Source organism: Leptonotus elevatus, chromosome 1 (genome assembly GCF_054856555.1).
Source record: "Leptonotus elevatus isolate MCC_2025b chromosome 1, RoL_Lele_1.0, whole genome shotgun sequence".
Classification (NCBI taxonomy): Eukaryota; Metazoa; Chordata; class Actinopteri; order Syngnathiformes; family Syngnathidae; genus Leptonotus; species Leptonotus elevatus.
Genome location: NC_141239.1, coordinates 54,170,404 through 54,189,514, shown reverse-complemented (window position 1 = coordinate 54,189,514; position 19,111 = coordinate 54,170,404). Strand labels below are relative to the sequence as shown.

At 40.2% G+C, this 19,111-nt stretch overlaps 1 protein-coding gene across 10 annotated transcripts in view; it reads right to left on the bottom strand.

Moving 5' to 3' along the window:
* Positions 1-19,111, bottom strand: part of rbfox1 (RNA binding fox-1 homolog 1) — a 332,184-nt gene that overhangs the window by 12,136 nt on the left and 300,937 nt on the right. For 7 of the 10 annotated variants that reach the window (XR_015094244.1, XM_086070103.1, XM_086070140.1 and 4 more), the window contains 3 exons: positions 13,797-13,941; positions 12,053-12,092; positions 8,865-8,929 (listed from right to left, as the gene is read on the bottom strand). Coding sequence is in view for 8 of the 10 variants with exons in the window: in XM_086070103.1 (XP_085926229.1) it covers positions 8,865-8,929; positions 12,053-12,092; positions 13,797-13,941 (250 nt within the window). In the remaining 2 variants the exon portion in view is untranslated. The remainder of the gene's footprint in view (positions 1-8,864; positions 8,930-12,052; positions 12,093-13,796; positions 13,942-19,111) is intronic. The other 3 variants (XR_015094247.1, XM_086070131.1, XM_086070118.1) reach the window with 1 other exon arrangement.

The window sequence follows — 19,111 nt, the reverse complement described above, 5'->3', positions numbered from 1 at the left end:
AGTTAATGTTCGTTTGCTTGAATAGTTAAGAGTTGGTTAATATTTGGTCAGGCCAGTGTTGTGTATTCTTTAATACCTGAAGTCCACAACAACACCCTGTCTGTGACTGCAGGTGGAGAACTAAGAAGTGATGCTTGTAAAGGATCATGTTTAGTGCGACGGTAGAGAGCACTACTTGGAGCAACGTGTGATTGGAAAATAACCTGGTTTTAGTGATGATGACATGACAGTAACTGGCTGTGGTTTTGAAATTGAAATCAAAAGAAACAGTCTCAATGTCTCTTTTGGGACACTACATTACTTTTGAAAATGTAAAACAAAATTAAACATGAACTGAAGAGCAGATAAACCGCAAGATACACTAAGGCAGAAAAGAGTTGAGTCCAGGGGTGGCCAACACACGCATGTCTTCTTCCACATAGCCAACAGATCGGTGCCCCAGGTTGTTCCGTTTTAAAATGTAACTAGGCCACAAACTGTACTTTCATGTAATTGTGTTCCCAACCTCTTCTACTCCATTCTCTGGAACTCTCAGATGCTACATACAACTCTCTATTCAATTTAACCCTTCAACATTCAAAAACACCTTTTTGAGACTAACTTTGTCTACATCAGAATCATCAGAATAAACATTCATCATCATAGCTATACAGTTCTACAGCTTTTGAGGGACTGGCACCTTAAAGTGCAGTCGACAAAACCATTTGACCCTGCTATTTTCCTTATCATTCCAACCAGTCAACCAAAGGCTAAGATATTCATGGATCTTTGCTATACCTTTACCAATCTTGATTGTAAATAAGAGCCCAAAGGTGCTCTGTAGCTCTCGGAAAGCCGGAGCTATTTAATGTGAGTCACAATATTAGTATCTAGTTCCCAGCTGTCAATCTACCTCTGTTGTATTACACCCTCACCAAAGCTGTTAAAACATGTAAAACCTTTTTCACTTCAAATTTTGCATTGTAATTCCACTAAAGAAATGTATGAATAACAGTCTCATTATTAATAATCATGTGGTCATAATTTTGAGGAAAAGGGATAACACATAAATCACAGTATGCCTCATTAAAATGTTAACCTTAAAAGGAACCCTGATTGTAATGAAGTTTGCTCTATATGATTTATTTGGTTGTTACTAACATAGCTTTGAGATTCATTTTTCACATCACATTTTTTCACATCAAGGTAAGTCTCTGTAACGTTCCTAAATAAACAAATTGCAATCGGGAGAGTCACCCTCCCCCACACCGTGCTCTCGTCATTCACCAGATGCATTCAAGAGTTTTGATCGTCCCTTGAGGAACACTACGGAGGCTTACCTTGCGTTCTTTATATGTGTTTCACATTGCTCGGCCATTCTACGTCACTACACACTTAATGCTTTGCGATGTAAATAACAATTGTGGCATACATCCAAATAAAGTTTCTACAAAATGTATTAAGCTGGAAATGATTTTTGAAAAATGAATCTCATACTTATGTTAGTAAAAACCAAATCAATTATATGGAGCAAACTTGTCATTACAATCGGGGTTCCTTTTAAATGACTTTGAAAGTCTCTGACACTCTTACATCATGTTCTTGGATGAATAAAGATAAAATAATGAAAAACTCACTTTGAGGTAGACCCTAGCTTGTAAAACTTTTAAGTAGTTCATTAATAAGCTTCTTATCCTGAGCATAGCAGTACATGACATGCTATTAAAAGTTACCACAAACATTTTTCTTAATCATTTAAAAGTTACTATATTAATCAGTTACCTTCTTAAAAACATAATTTTGTTTGAATACAATTAGAGTTGTCAAACGATTAAATTTTTTAATCCGATTAATCACATCTTAGAATTTTTGATTAATCACTTAATTAAAAAGGATTCGTAATCCAAAAAAAATTTGCCAGCCAAAGTTAAAGAGCCCTTGTTATGTGATTATTATTATTATTTTTTTTACATATAATGGTATGAGGACGTCTTCAAAAAAAAATTAGCTTCTGCACACGCTGATCCTCCTCTTTTTCAAATAAGTTAATTACAGTACTTGCATAATGAAAAATTAAAAAAAGACCCTAACGACATGAACAAATATTCAAATTCATACGCAAACATTTATTAAATGCTTTACTTTAATGCATGTAGTTATGTTTATTGCCCAAACACAACCTGTGCTACCTTTAACAACCATCTGCTGTCAAGCTAAAGGATCATCTGCGGTCAAAAGTAATAAGCTGCGTTTCCATGACAGTTTTTCGCAAAACTAAAAGCGATATTGTACTATTTCGATCAAGTACAATTTCGACTTGTCGGTGTTTCCATTGAAGAGCGTTTTGCTTGTGAGGTGCAATTCTGGTAATGTCCTGTCTCGTCAGATCTCACAGTTCTGTAAGAAGTGCTGATGATGTTTACGGAAGACGGACGCCTGGAGTTGTTAAGATTACTTTAAAAACATCTCTTTCCCCTCATCGGGCGGGTTCGGGCATTTGTTGTTGTTGTGTGTGTGTATGTGCGCGCTTATAACTTGTGTTATGGTGCGAACGGACGGATTTCAACGAGGACGATGCGCTTTATGTCGCTCGATTGCTTGTTGCCAGGGGTAACGGCCATTTCTCATGCAACGATATGGAACGTGCATTGAATGGCGGCATATTGGCTCTATAGCTAAATCGATTTGTCCTTAAAAAGACTTGTTATCCCATCAAGAGGCAGCTCCGACACGAAAGCGCATCCCCTTACTTCCTACTTCCTTTCCTCTGTGACAGGGAATGCGCAAAATGTGTTTCCATTACATTTTTGTAAAATACTTCTATTTCGACACGTCTCAAAAAACACCTCATGAGAAAACGTTTTTGCGATATTTGAGAGTTTTTTAGAAAATCTGTTTCCATTACCAACTTGCTTTTGCGCAAAACTGGGGGGTAATGGAAACACACATATAGTGTGATTAATTTGCGTTAATACATGTTCAATGTGATAATTTTTTGTGATTAGTTAACGCTTTAACTTTGATAGCACTAAATACAATATAACTGGGGCAGCAATGTTAGCACATCTGCCTCACAGTCAAATATCTGACTTTTCTGTGTGGAGTTAGCCTTGTTTACATTTCCTGTCATAGTGTAAAAATCTTCAGGTTCAGTTAATAGAAAACACTCCAAATTTTCCCTAATTGTAGTGGTACAATACAGTGTAAATAGTTGTCACTATGCCCTGCGATTGGCTGGCAACCAGTACAGGGTGTACCCCGCCTACTGCCCGAAGCCAGCTGGGATAGGCTCCATCAACCCCCGCGACCCTTGTGAGGACAAGCGGTACAGAAAATGGATGGATGGATGGATGGATAGTTGTCACTACATTTTCCAGTGATTAGCAGGCAATAAGTCCAACGTATGATGGGATGGGCTTCACCTCACCCGTGACCTTGCAGAGGAAAAGCAGTCAAAAAGCAACGGATGAACAATACAACTCCTGCCTTCCAGGAATCTGGGGAGTTGGAGATTTGAGACCACTACAAAGGTTCAATGGAATGCCAGAAATTGGGTTTGTTATCAGGGGTTAGGGTTTATTTATATATATATATATATTTTTTTTTTTTCCATTTATTATTTAAAATAACAATAAAATACAAGTCCAAAAGGGTTAAAAACACAATCAGTCATTATATTTAAACAGAAATACAGAGCAGCTTTGCTTATTGCTAGTCATGCTATGTCCGACCATATTTCCCCTCCCCCCACCCTGCTTGTGTTAATCCTCCATGATAAGAGCCAATCAGGGGCCAGGGTGTGTGCCCATAATTGAGCAGATTTGCATAGCAGCCCAGTGGTTGAAGCGATTAGAAGTTAATCCCGATTAGTTTTGGACATTGCTATTCAACGGCAGCACCCGCCCAACACTCACACTCATCCCGGCATTGCATTTGACCTATCTTATCTCACAGTGCAGAGCCCTAACTCATCATCAGTGTGGATGTGTGACAGTGTGGAAGAGTGTGTGGCAACTGCTACACAAATTCCAATGCAATTCATGTCAAATGTAGTTCTTAAAAACGACCCTGAGGTGAAAAGATAAAACAACGTAATATCATTGGTAACGGCTTTACAAACAAGTTTGGACTTTAATCAAATAGCCGATGTTTTTGAACAGAGTAAAAAGATTAATTGATTCTAAATGTATTGTTTTGCTGACTTTTGTTGGATGAAACAGAGGTGCAGGTTTTATTGTTGTAGAGGACGCCTTGTGATGACTTCCTCTGTCGTCAAAGTTTGTGACCAATCAGACAATTATGTGATGTACTCCATTACATAGTGTAATTATTTTACAAGCTTCATTTATACATGTGTGCAAGGAATTCATTGCTGTGAATTTTGACAATTGGCTTGCTTGAGCACATGAGCATGTCTGCATGAGTGACTGTGGTGCATTTGCATTAGTTTGTGCGCAACATAAGCCGAAGTCCGGTCTGGACTCATGAAAGCAGCTGTTGTTACTTCCCCTCTGTGATCCTTATGGATTTAACATGACTCGCATGGTGCCACTTTAGCCTTGCACAGATGGTAACATCAATGCACAGATGCAAAAGCAAAGATCCTCACCAACACGTCAACATCATCGGTCTACTTGTAAGACTTTGCTTTGGGATCATTTGAAGGTGCCCTCAGTTACATACAGTATATTGCTTTGGGGTCTATGAATGGATATGAGGATTCCCTAGTTTTGGGGTTAAGATGAATGTTTTTCTTTCTTTCTTTATTTTTCCAATTTTTTGTTTTGTTTGTGTGTTTGTGCTTGAGAGGGGGCAGGGCTTGGTCATGTGCAATAATAAAACTTGTACACTGCAAGACATGTGTTGATGTATTGTTGTTGTTGGCAGTAATGATGTACAGTTTACCATGCAAACAAAAAAAGTAAATAAGTCCAGAAGCATAATTAACCAAATTCAATTGATCACAGGCATGACACCAATAATAGACATAGGATGATGTTTTAAAAGTACAACTAAAATCTAATTTTCTTAATTAAAAAATAAAATCAAAATCCGGATCATTGATAAGTTCGATTCAAATATATACAAGCAAGTTCAGTTTGGTTAAAACAGAGTACAACTCACATGGAGACACATGGGTGAAATAATTATAGATAGACAGACAGACACCCGCAGATGCAAACCATACCACAATAAGGTACACATCAAAATAATGAATAAAGATAAGACAGTTGCATGCGGAAAAACGTGTTGGTAACCATTTCAGAAAGCAACACTCATAGCTAAACTGTGAGAGACTGTTATGTTTTTCCTGGGAGTTAAAAGATAACGCAACAGGAAGTTAGACTCTTGCTCCACCCTTCACTTAGATTTCGTTGGGTTGCGAATGGGGAGAGGGTTGGGCGTGGTCTGGCTGTGATTGACAGTAGCAACTCGCTAAGAAGGCGTTAAGGAAGCGTGTACGAGACTCAGCCAGTGGGTGGCGGGGGGCAACTACGTGATGCAGAACAAGTAATGTAGTTTATAACTTCTTGTGTAATGAGAAGACAAACAGCCAAATTGTGTTTATCTCAGTGTTTAAACTTAAGATGGCACCAAACACACGCTTTAAACAAATATGCACTGAAATGTCAAAATAATGACCAGGACATGGAGACAGAATTTGTAGACACCAGTTTATACAGTTTATCAGCAGAAAAAAATAAAGTTGATTTAGTTTTGAGTTTCTCTTTAAAGCCATTTTTGACTAACCAATTTAAATACTACAGTGTAGGTAGGGGTACAGCTATTAACCGGTTTTACGATTAAACGTGGTTTTTAAAAGGCAGGATTATATAACCGCAGCCGTTCAACAACACCGGCTATTTCCGCTCACAACAGTCCGTCAGTTTAAACTCAAGTGCGGCGGAAAATGCACCATGCGGCATAGTTCATAGCTCTTCTGTTTCCACACGGCTCATTTATCGAGCGCACGACAACACAGGGCTCAGCCTTACTGAATAGTCCATAGGCCGAGCCTGTGTCCAAATTCACAAGGCTGTGTTCTCCGAAAACCGAATTTGTCGGCGGGACTCAACAGCACGCACAGACTTACACATGAATTGACTGTCGGTCAATGCGCTACCGATAAGCAGCATCGAGTCACGTCATGCAGCCGACAAATTCGGCCCGAGACTTTTGAAGCCGCAGGGCGTCCATCTTGGGACACAGCATCCGCATTTGGCTGCAAAACGCCTACATGTGTAGCGGTAAACTTCACAAATAGCCAGTTTAAAGGCTGCGGATGAACATTTCACCTGTAAGTATCATTGAAATGGAAAGAAATTGAAAGATGAAAGAAAAAAAAGATTTGTTTTTAAAGATGAAATAAAAAGAGGGTACATACCGTCCACTTGTTATACATAGTGCGCAGGCCCATACCTTATTTTCACTTTGTTAAAATAAACCTAAAGTTCAAGCCAATTTGAGATTTTCAAGTTATAAAACTATAATATTATTTTTTTTAATTAGTTTTAAAATGCAGCAAGTGGTTTTTTTTCCCAGTTATTTATTGTTGTTTAAAATAAACCTTTTCAATGCTGTTGTGATTTTTCTTTATAAGAATAATCGAATAACTGTATCTTATAATCGTACACAACAATTTGAAACCCTTGCACCCCTAAGTGTAGGAGCCATATTTCTCATTTTATTTTATTTATTTTTAAATTTCTTATTAACCCCTTTAATTTCATGTTCAGCATCATGTATTTTGGGCATTTGTATTTGCTAAATGATTATGTTGGATAAACACAGCTGGGTTTTTGCTCATTCCAAGTTTTCCCAACTTCTGGCACTATATTAATTCCAGTAAATATGTCGGCCAGCAGAGGTGGCAAATCCAGGAATGATTTTCTTTTCCTTTCTTCTTTTTATTCCTGCTCCAGACACCCGTTGAACCGGGTGGCCCGTTCAAAGCCCTAAGTCAGCGCATTTACAATATGGGATGTGACCATCGTATTAGCCATATCGTCAACAAATAATAGGCCCTCCTCGTGTGAAGTCCATGCAGGACGACAAGCTGCCAACGCAAGTGAATGAGAAATCAATTAGTGTGACGTAGAAAATAGGTCAAACAGTTGATAAATTAGCGACCAATGCTATGGTGAACTTGTGCACGGCCTACGGGTGCTCTAATCGCTCAAAGAGATACGAGGTCATTCTTTCAGCTGATTCTAAATCAGGCGGAAGACTGTGAGGAGTTGAGTGAAAGACGAGCACAATGGTTAGTGAACCTACAACGCATCTGCTTTGCACTCACAAAAAGTACGAGGATATGCTCAGATCATTTTATATCAGGTAGTTTTCCCTTTTTCATATACAGTACAGTGCGTCATATCATTAACCTTTGATTGTAAATTCCAGGCAGACGTGTGCCATAATATATTTAGTGACACAATCATTCATACTTTTTTTTTTGCATAAGTATTCAAGTAATTTTGAACAAAAAATATACGATTCAAACATGATTATCACAACACTTTAACTCAGGCTTGATCTCTGCTGAGGAATGTGTTGCAAACATGTGGTCTCTTTGTTAGCAGCTAGCAAGCTAAAATAGCTTGAAGACTTCGATATACATACAGCAAGAGGAGTGTATCCGGACACAAACGATTTAATGAATGACAATTCACACCATGAAAGTAGTAATCTACGTACTGTTGCAACCAAAAATAACATTTTTACCTAGTAGTTCGTGGTTCCAAGCGGCCGGTTCCAATGAGTCGCAGTAATGTAGTGTCCTACTAGGGATGTTTTTTTGTGACACGACATATTTCCCACCTTTTAATGAAAAAGCTCGCTGAAAATCAAGCTCTCTCCATATAATCCTTATTGGGGGGGGGGTCTTCCAGGAGGCGGAGTGGTAGCTAAGCAGTGAAGTCAGCGAGAAGGGTCTATACGTACATATTATAAAATATAAAATATAAAATATAAAATATAAAATATAAAATATAAAATATAAAATATAAAATATAAAAATAAAATATAAAATATTGTAAAATCATCAACTAATATAAATTGATTTATAATGTCAAAACACAATCTGGCTTGATGATACTTCATCTCCAAGGATGAAGTGAACGAGGCTTGCTCCGCAAATAGCTTCACTTTGCCACATCCAATATGGCTGTGGCATTGAGGTGGGATTTATTTATATGTACTGTAAATGTTGTCTCTGGTAATAATATGAATATAAAACGTTCCACTTTTTCATCTAATGAACTCCTTTTCTATTTTGGCACTGTTGCAACTTCCCTTAAATTTGCAGACAGAATGTTTGCGAAAACCCCTCTGTTCGTTTTGCTGCTGTCATCTTGTGACATTGATCAAAGATTGAGCTTGTACCAAAAGAAGCCATGATACTACCTAAACTCTTTCACAGATTGAGTTTGTGATTATGAGCAGATTCTTTCTTTTTTTAAATTTTTAAATGGTAATCTTGGTCTTATCAGTCCAAAAAAGCAATATAATATAAGAAATAACAGAATTTTTAGGCCTGCATCTGTAGTTTATGGCAGGTTACAGCCAGGCCTTGCAAATGAGTTATTTGCATCTTCTGGTGTAGCCTCTTTTGCTTATAAAGATTATGGTACCTTTACCCCATGAGGTTGTTGCTGATGTTCCAAACAGTTGTTTGGGGACTTTTTTTTTTTGTCATCAACAATGCCATTTTTATTTTCTCTTCTTTTTTTGATCCACCACTTATTTCTTCCTCAGCAATATCCAAATGATTGAAGTTTGCAGTAAAACTGGGGTTCGGTGTGTGTTTCTCAGCTAATTTGACTACAGAACATGCACTGTTTCTGACATGCCTATACGGTTGCTTTCGGAGGACTTGACAATCTTACCTGTCACTGTATGCAGCTGCTGTGGCAGCAGTAGGCTGGGCAAATCTGTAGGCAGCGTAACCACCCTGGAAACACATGCAAACACTCATGTGAGATGGTGAATACAACTGAAGATACAATATTTTGTATAAATGATAGCTATTCTCTACAAGTCTTTATTTGTCCAGGTGTTGTTTATGTGAAGAATACAGTAAGGCATTAATCTGCTATCACGAGACATTTGTTGTTTAAACACACAAAACACTTTCGACAGTTTAGTCCCCCGTTGGTGTTGCATGAGAAATAGGTATGCATCACTACATCCACAAATTGTATATTATTTTTAAAGTTTACACACACTTCTTCTTTTCCTTTCGGCTTTTCCCTTCAGGGGTCGCCACAGCGAATCAGTTGCCTCTATCTAACCCTGTCCTGTGCATCCTCTGCTCTCACACCAACTACCCAATGTCCTCTTTAATTACATCCATAAACCTCCTCTTTGGTCTTCCTCTACATTAGCCTTTCATTTAAAACAAGATGTGCTTGTAGTTATTGTGTTGATACTGTTTAATCTGTCCAGCCAAAGATGAATGAACAGTTGGCCAAATGCTGTAGCTGTTGTGGAACTTTTAGCAACTTGCAAAACAAATAAAATCCACAACAATCATTTCAATTCAGCATTGAGTTCACATACAATCATATTGATATTTTGGATCAGTTTGTTTCAATGGTTGAAGAAACACAAAATAAAAACTAGGCCGACAGCAGGTGTGTCCAAACTTTTTTTTTTTAAGAATACGGGTGGCCACTTTGTTTATTAAACACAATGTATCTGTGTAGGCAATATGTAAAGCACATATTCTATGTCTATAATATACTGCATACTGATCCGCCTCAACAATATGACCACTTGCACAATATGAAGTAATTTAATTAAAATTATTTATGTATTCATCAATTTATTTATTTAATTAAATGAAATTAACAGTGCAATGAACACTTGCCCCAATCGATTCTATATTTCAAATGAAGAATCAAGTGATTTTTTATTTATTTTACTCGTTCTGATTAATTCTATTTTGTCCATAAAAAAAATTGAACAAAATGGAGGATAGCAAATTTAAGGGTTGATTGTAGAGATGTGTGCTCAACCTTCAAGGTTTCACTGTAAACAATAAATTACAAAATAAGACAAATATTCTTCATAGGTTTTTTTTCTTTAATTTTGACAAGTAATATAATAATAAAAAACTACTTTGGGGTTGTTTAAGGTCCTCATACAAAAAAAGAGTGCAGGTTTGTTTGTTTTCTTTGCAGTTGTGGAGGTCTTTTATGAATAGGTGGCTACCTGGCTGCCACTCCTCCATTCTCAATGACTGAGAGTGACTGTCTGTCCTGCCACCAGCAATGGAAATATTACAACTATAAAGTGTGGAGTCAAGAAAGAAATACGTATGGTGTGATGATGGACTGTGGTGGAATGAACAGTCTGCCCCCTTTAAGTGACCAGCCATTGCAACGGGGTACTGTCACTCCGAACTGAGTGACTAATGGAGACTGTGTGTACATTGTGTGTGTGCGTGTGTGTGTAAGTGCGGTAACAGTTGGCGTGGTCAAGGTTTGGCCACCCGGCACTCAATCTAACGTAGGGAATGTTGTCATCCATCAAATTTACTGATGTGTTGACAGAGGACAGGTGGAGCAGGACTCTTTATATGCAGGCTGCGCTCATATAGCGTGACATTACTTATATGCACTATCACTTATTTCCGTTACAGCATATCTTCAGTTTGCTTTTTTTTTTCTTCAGTCAAGTGTGTTCTTGAGTTATTGGGCAAACATAATACAACAGCAGCACCCCTCCCCCCCATGTTTCATGAAGTCATTTTCTAATTAGAAAGGCTAAGTAAAACACATGAGGTTTGGATACTTGTACTTTAAAGGCTCACATGGGAAATTTACTTTAATGCTTCCTGAGCACTTATTCCATCAGTTATATTACAGCTATGTCACTCTCGCAAGGCTGCTCTTCACTCCCCCATATTCCTCTCTTAAACATTCATGAATGCTGTCTGCAATATTTCTGAATAATTAAGGTAAGTTTAGGTAATGGTTCTAAATGATTCAAACACCTCATAATGTAATACCTTTAATTTATATCTTTCAGATGCAAAATAATCAGACAAACAATATAAATGTAAAAGTAAAATAAAGCTATTTAAGATAATGAAGCAATTTTGTAAAGGTTTGCATAGCAAAACAATATTTCAGTGTTTTTTTGCACACCTCAGCGGGTGAACCTCTTTAGAAATGTGCTATTTTGGTAAAACATACTGCTTTGTTGAAGGTAAAAAGTGACAGGAACTTTAAAACTCTCTCACATATATTAACTCATTCACTCCCAGCCATTTTCACTGAAGCAACCCCCTTCGCTCACGGCTATTTTGCTGGATTTTGACAGATTTTGCAAGGCCCACAGAATATTGTGTTCTATTGCTATAAAGACATGGAACTAACCAAAAGAAAGATTAGAGTATTTTCTTTCATCAGGATTTTTTTTTTTTTTTATCTGTTTCCGTTTTGCAGCAATTAGTATTATACTATAGCTAAGTTTCATCATTATTCACATTCCTGTTGAAAACACTGTCAAAAAGAGCTTGTTGCAACATGGCCCTGGCTGATCATGTCAGAAGCTGTATCAAAGCCTTCTGTATGCTCTTGCATAAAACAAACATACAAATACGTATACAAAAATTTGGGGGAGTAAAGGACAAAGGATTATAAAATATATTAATACGTTTTTGGGTTTGAATGAATTAATTGTCTGATTGCAGTATGGGGCCACAGGACTAAAGGCCTACAAGCAAGTCAAATGTTAAAAGAGTAATTTCCTATAACAATGATCCTCCTCTACACACAATTTTGGCATACATGTACATATACTGGAGTATTACTGAATCAATACAATCTATGTATGTGATCTAAAAAAAATAACAATTCAAACCAGTTTTCACAATACAGTACACATTTTGCTTGATATTTTTCCATGTTTCATTGCATACTGTATATTAGTTCCTTGCCTAGTTCAGAAAAAAAAAATGGCCGGTTAAAGGAAAATGGTATTAATTGTGGGATTTGTTTAAAGCAAATGCCATGTGAGGTCAGAGATGGCTGTCACATCCAATGTCATACCAGTAAACAATACTTACATAAATATCTGCACCATAAAATCCATCCTGGTAAACAACACTGTAGAGGATGCAAACACAAACAAACACACAATAAAACAAAACAAAAAAAACATCCATATTAGTGCATGTTGACATGCAGGCACTGGGCTGGTTACCAACCAATCCCCATGTCCACAATCCAAAAGACAACCAACAAAAAATAAATAATAGAACAAGATTCAAAGGGGGGAATAGAGCAGGCACCCCCCACTCCTGCCTAATGGCTAAATAAGGAAACTGGCAGGGTTTCCCACTGCTATTTTTTTATTTTATTTTCGGGAACAGGTAGATATAGTCTTCTTCTTCTTCTTCTTCTTTTCAGTTTGATGGATTTTGAAGTATTTGGTTATTGTTACCAAAAAATATATATATTTATATTACTGCCTCTTTACAAAAGTTGGTGGAGATAAGAAAAGTCATCAAAGCATCTGTGTGTGTGTGTGTGTGTTTCATCTTGCAAACTCTGGTTGAACTGTGCTGTATATACAGTATATGTGTTCCAGAGGTAGCAGTCCTCAATTGGTTCCCCATAAAATGCCTCTAAGCAGCAGCCTCTGCTTTTCCATTGACTTTGCTGCAGTTCTTCAGAGAGAAAAAAGGCTCCAATTTTCCTTGCTATTAGACAGCTTTCCCGCTGATTGTGCAAACTGATGATCAATACTGCTTCACACATCATGAAAACCCTGAGTGCATTTGCATGATAGGTGATTAAAACCGTAGTTCAAATCATGCCCTTGTATAAACAAAGAAAATAATTTTTTCCTGGCGTAAGTACAGTCTTTATTCAGAGTCAACTCTTTGCCACGACAGACAGATGCTTTAATAAAAAAATACATCTGTGTGCATCAATAATTCACTATATGTGTGCCACTAAAATAATTACGTGGTGAGGCGACATTAATGAAAGTACAATCTGTATCACTTCTCTGTTGCGAGTATGTCTGCTCCTTGTCAGTGAAGATGCGACACTACACAGTTAGCAGTCAAATCTGCATTAGGACACAGTAATATTTAACATTTTTGGAAACAAAGGTGCATAAATGTGGTTAAAATTATTGCAGACATTCTTTCATTCAACCTGAAAGCAGGTTAAAAAATGTAAACGGCTGTGGATGTGTAACAATAACTTGTCATTTAAGACTTACGAGAAGATCTTTTTCTTTTTTTTCTTTTTTAAGAATACAGTATATAAGCAATTACAGCGCTCATCTTAAAATAGAATCCCCGCCGGCTTCCTTAATGCTCATTGGCTTGAAGTTATAAAGAGGGAAAAAAACAACAACAATAGACCAACAGAATGGTAGAAAAATTGCATCTGACTGCCCACAACACACAGCTCTCCAGAGCTTTGAGCAACAAAGAGTCTGCAAGAGTTGTTGGGGCTTGGAAGATGTTTTATTTCATTTCAGTAAATGGGTCAAAGAATAGTGGATGACGTCCCATTCTGACATTTTACTCAATCACAGAACAGTCCAAGACCAAGTTGACGGCAATTTTCCATGACTCCATGAAAAGCAAGTCTTGGAGCATGCCTATTGGTTAATTCAGCATGCTATGGAAGTTGGTTATCACTGCGAGGCAAAGCTTGCATGCATTGCTTTGCTGCCTCTGAGCACAGAGATTCAGGGCTTGCCATTTTGAGTGAAACAAGGAAAAAAAACATTCAACCAAAGGGAGATAAATAACAACTGAACTGGGGGACAAAAAATAAACTAATGCTCACCCTCCATAAGCTGGAATGTGAGGAGGTGGTGCAGCCGCCCTGAATGTGTTGTAGACTGTCCGTCCTCGACCTCGTAGGTGGGTTCCTCTGTAGGCTGCTGCTGCTGCTGCTGCTGCACTGGCTGCTGGGTAGGGAAAACCTGGCACTGGGGAAAAATGCACATTATGTCATAAAATCCCAGTTGGCACCGCCATTTGGACCTACACATGATCTAGTTTAATTGCAGTGTTTATAAGGGCAGCAATATGATTTTAAGCAAAATGCAAACATTTCTTTTTTCAGTTTAAAGATGATCTTCAGCCGTTATCTTTTTTTCCCCGTTTGGTCTTTTTATTTTATTTTATTATTATTTTTAACTCTTGTGTAATGAATTCATTCATAAGACCTCAATTGTTTCTTTACTTCTAATTTGAGGGAACTTGAATCTTTAATTCTGTATAACTCTACTTTCTGGTATTTAAATGCCATCACTTATGACCATATATATATATATATATATATTGATAAACAGTTTTTTATTAGGGGTGTCAAAATGTGTGGATTTTTTGGGGGCTCCACAGGTTCTACCATAGCCTTACTAGGACTGTCTTTTATACCCCTTCATGCCAAATAAGCACTTCAGGTGGAGCAACCCTAAAATTTAAGTGTTCTGTGTCAAATTTAGCTTTGCATGCATTATCCTTTCGACTTAAGCTATTTTCCTCTTATATGTGTCATAGGCTGTAATAAGTCAAGCATTCCAGGAAGGTGCAGCATCATATTTGACTTGAAGTTTGGATCTGCATACAATATTTAGCACATGTACTGACGATATTGCAAACAGGGTCCAGAAAGTAAAAACCAGAGGTGTGCACTTCCGACAATTCCGATCAATGACGATGCCCACCTTTCAGCGAGTGCTTAATGACGCTAAGCCACAAAATAATTACACAGACTAAGCACCGACTGAAGCAGGTTCACGTCCATCGATTGGAGTGAGTACAGCATTCACCCAAACTGCTAAAGCCAAACTGTTTCAATCTTTTTACTTTCTGGGCCTGCATTCCCCAAATCTGATTGTAAAATAGACTTTGAGAAAGTTATCAGATGTATTTAAATTGCCACTTTTTCTTTTTTTGTACTTTAGTCTTACACAATATGCCAGTGTTGGCATATACATGTGGCATATTGACATGAAGGCTCAGCTCTCCATTCAGAAACAATCACCCCTTGGCCGGTGCTTCTTCAGCCTCCGTCGGTCTATGATGACCATGAAAGAGAATCCTAAACGTTGGCTCTACTGGAACAGCATCGTCTATGGCTGAACAGGCCAATGCGTGAATGGCAGTGCCTATCATACAGTTTTCACTTGTGGGTGGTCTCTGTGGTGCCGGGTGTGTGGCGGTTCTTTCTGAGGGCCCTTTTTCCATCTGCTGCAGTAGTCAGTCTCTTCTCACCCTCCATGAGCCGTTTGGCCAGAGTGTCTTGCCATTCAAAGCGGTCCTTTGCAAGCTCCTCCCAGCGATGTGTTGAACTCCAGGGCCTTCATGTCTCTTTTGCAGACGTCTCTAAAGCGCAGCCGTGGGCGGCCAACTCTTCTACCAGTCGCTAGTTCTCCGTAGAGGATGTCTTTGCGGATTCTGCCATCCTCCATGCGGTGAATGTGGCCTAGCCACCGGAGCCTGAGTAGAGTGAATATGGAGGGAAGGCCGGCGCGGGACAAAACTTCGGTGTTGGGCACTTTGTCCTGCCAAGATATGTCCAGGATGTGGCGAATGCAGCGCAAATGGAAGGAGTTCAGTCTCTTTTCCTACCGGGCGTATGTTGTCCACGTCTCACTCCCATAGAGCAGTGTGCTGATGATGCAGGCGTTGTATACTGCCATCTTCTTCTTCTTGCTAGAGAGTTTAGGATTCTTCCACACTCGTGTGGTGAGATGAGCGGGTGTGGAGGCTGATTTTCTAATCCTCTTGTTGATCTCTGTATCAAGGGAGAGGTTGTTGTTGATCGTGGACTCCAGGTATGTGAATTGATTCACGACTTCCCGCTCGTAATCATCGATGGTGATGGTTGGCGGATGGAGAATATCCTGTCTACCGTCGATCGTTCTGCACGGAAGCCACACTAAGTTTTGGGGTAGACACGTTTGGCGAGTTTCTGTAGGCAAACGAGAACAACTCGTGCGTAGACTTTGCCAACAACGCTGAGGAGGGAAATGCCCCTGTAGTTGCTGCAGTCACTTCTCTCTGTTTGTGTTTGTAGAGGGTAATGGTCTTGGTCTCCCTCATGTCCTGTGCTAGGGCACTTTCCTTCCAACATTGACAAATTACGTCTTGCAATGGCAGCAGTTAGGTGGTCTTGCAGTGTTTGATCAAGTCTGGGGGTATGCCATTGTTGCCTGGTGCCATAAATGGCCTTACTAAGTTTGTCAATGGTTGAGTCTGCGTCAAGTTTGTCCATAGATGGCAGGCAGTCGATGGCATCAAGGGCTGACTGTGCCACTGTGTTCTGCCTGGAGTAGAGTTCACAGTAATATTCCACCCATCTCTCCATTTGCTTATTATTTTCCGTGATAATCTCCCCATTTGATGATTTGATGGGGGCCATCTTGCTCTGAGCTGGTCCGAGTGCTTTCTTGATGCCATCGTACATATAACGGATGTTGCCTGTCACGGCAGCTGTTTGAATGTCTTGGCTGAGCTTTGTCCAGAACTCTTTGGCACAGCGCCGAGCCGTCTGCTGAACTTTGCTTCTCGCAGCTCACAGATTCTGAAGATTCTTCTCATTTGGGTACTTCTTGTACTCAGCAAGTGCTAAGCGCTTGGCTTCAATGACGGGGTCATCTTGGCATCAAACCAGTCCTGTGACTTCGAGGTCTTACTGCCAAAAGTGGCCAAGGCTGTACGGTGGATGGTGTTTTGCAGCTCTTCCCACTTCTGCCTAGCAAATTCTCCTTCTTGTGGTATACCTAGTTCCTTCTCAAAGGTAGAGGCAAATAGTTCAGCAAGTTCTGGTTGGGCCATCTTGCTGGTGTCGATCCGTGCCTTACCAGGCTGTCTGGCATGATGGAATTTCTTCAGCTGACCTTGCAACACACCAATGAGTGGCCTGTGTCACAGTCTGCACTCTGAAACGAACGAGTGATTAGCACGTTCTTCAGTGAAGTGCGCCTGGTCAAAATCATGTCCAGTTAGTGCCAGTGTTTTGAGTGGACGAGTTTTTGATGCACATATGGTGGTATGTGCAAAACTCGAGCAGCCGCTGTCCATTGTCATTCATTCTGCCCACGCCAAATGGTCCAAAACAGGAGAGCCAGGAGTCAGGGTCAGCACCAACTCAGGCATTGAGGTTTCCAAGGAGAATGAGTTGCTCAGAGTTGGGGATGTTCCTAATAGTTCTTGTGAGATTGTCATAGAACTCATCCTTTGCCTCTGGTGTGGCTGCCAGTGTTGGGGCATATACGCTTACAAGGGTGACTGGGCCATGAGTGGAGTTCAAGCGGAGGGTGAGGAGTCGTGCAGAGCCATTGCTGCCTGATTCCACCATCTTCAGCAAGGTGTTCTTAACGGCAAAGCCCACTTTATGTTCACTTTGTTCGTTACTGCCCTTTCCCTGCCAGTAGAACGTGTAGTCTTTCTCTCTCAGTGTGCCTGCGTCAGCCAGCCGTGTTTCCTGGAGAGTGGCAATATCCACTTTGAGTCTTTTCAGCTCATTGTTGATGATGGCAGTCTTTCTGGTATCATTCATGTCCCTGAGGTTAGCAACGAGCCCCGTCATCATAGTGCGGACATTCCAAGTTCCCAGTTTTAGACTTGGTCTCTTTTGTTTTTTTGTCTTGCCTGGTGCAAAGATTCTCAGTCTGCTGTTTGGATTTCTCCTCATCCCCATGCACCTAATGATGAAAGCAAGCTGTGGCGGGACAACACCTTATTGGAGTGATGGCTTATAACCGGTAACTGTCATTCCCCGTGTTTTGTCTACGCCAAAGGCGAAGCTGGAGTGTCCTCTCCAGTGATCCGATGCTACCTTCCAGTGTTGGCCGTTGGTAGGGTTTAAGCCTGGGCAGGGGTATAGGGGGCAAGATGTTGCCCATGCAGCATGCCCCCCTTCTCCACATCACTGATGGATCCAAAGGAATTTAGGAAACTACAGTTTGGCACCAGCGCCGTAGCAGGAGCTGCAAGAACAATGTTGGGCACAATGAAGAACTGCCTTAGGGGCTCCTACTCCAGATTTTTCCTCAGGGTTGACTCCCGAAGCCTTTCCCGTGACCGGGTGTACCGCAAGGCAGCGGAGGTTTAAGATCAGGGTTTACCTTCCCCTAGATGGGTTACTTTCCCAGGTTAACGAGCCACCATCTACCCGAAGCATCTGATTTTAAGGCGCCAGAGTTCCGCCCTCGTAAAAGCAGTTCCGTCGGGCTTAGATACAAACCCGCACGCACAGGCTAGGAGTTGGCTTTTTGAGACGCATGTCATAAGGAGCATTTTATGAGCACTGGGAGCTTATCCCAGTGTCACTCCTGGCTGTGACAACCTTGGCTGGTGCTTATGATTTTAATAATCTTGTGCATGGGTCCTCTGCCACCGTGGGTGGCCGCACAAACATACTAAACAAACATACTAAACAAAAAATATTTTATTGAGTTGATCAAAGAGGCGTAATTTTGGTTGTAATTTATATTTATTGTTGAAGAATTTGGTGCTAGTGTACTTTTTCACACAATGATCTCACCATTAACTGCAAGGACAGGTTCTGCTTCAAACATGTTCCCAGACAACCTTTAAAAGGCAAGTTTTTTGAGTTTTTTAGATGGGCCCGGCTTGTTGAATAGAACAAGCATGCTCCTGGGTTTGCTCTCCTGCCGGTGGCCCTGGCGGGCCCGGGGGTCGTCCTTTGGCGCTGCCGCGGCCTGGGGGGCCCTGAGGTGTTGCGCTTGCTCTGTCCTGGCGGGGGTCGACGGCTCCCCTCTTTAGGTGGAGATTTTCGTGCATGCCAGATCCACCACACCAGCATCTATCGAAACTCAAGACACAATCTGCTTCTTCCTCAGGTCATTGAATCGGTGGAGGCTGGTGTCTGTGGATCTCACTCTGCTTCGTCTGTCCTTCCTTCCTTTCCTCAGTCTCTCCTTTGGTCTCTTGAGGTCTCCCTGATTTGTTGGAATTTAGATGTTTCTGGGGTTGGTGAAGAACTCTGGTTGGTGGCCCGGTGGGTGGTGGGTGGTGTCTGGTCGGTGCTGGATTTCACTTTCCTTTCTTTTCTTTGGTCCTTCCTCGGGTCTGCTGACGGCGGTGTTCGGTTTAGGTGAACGGTATGGGATTTTTTTAAGAGGT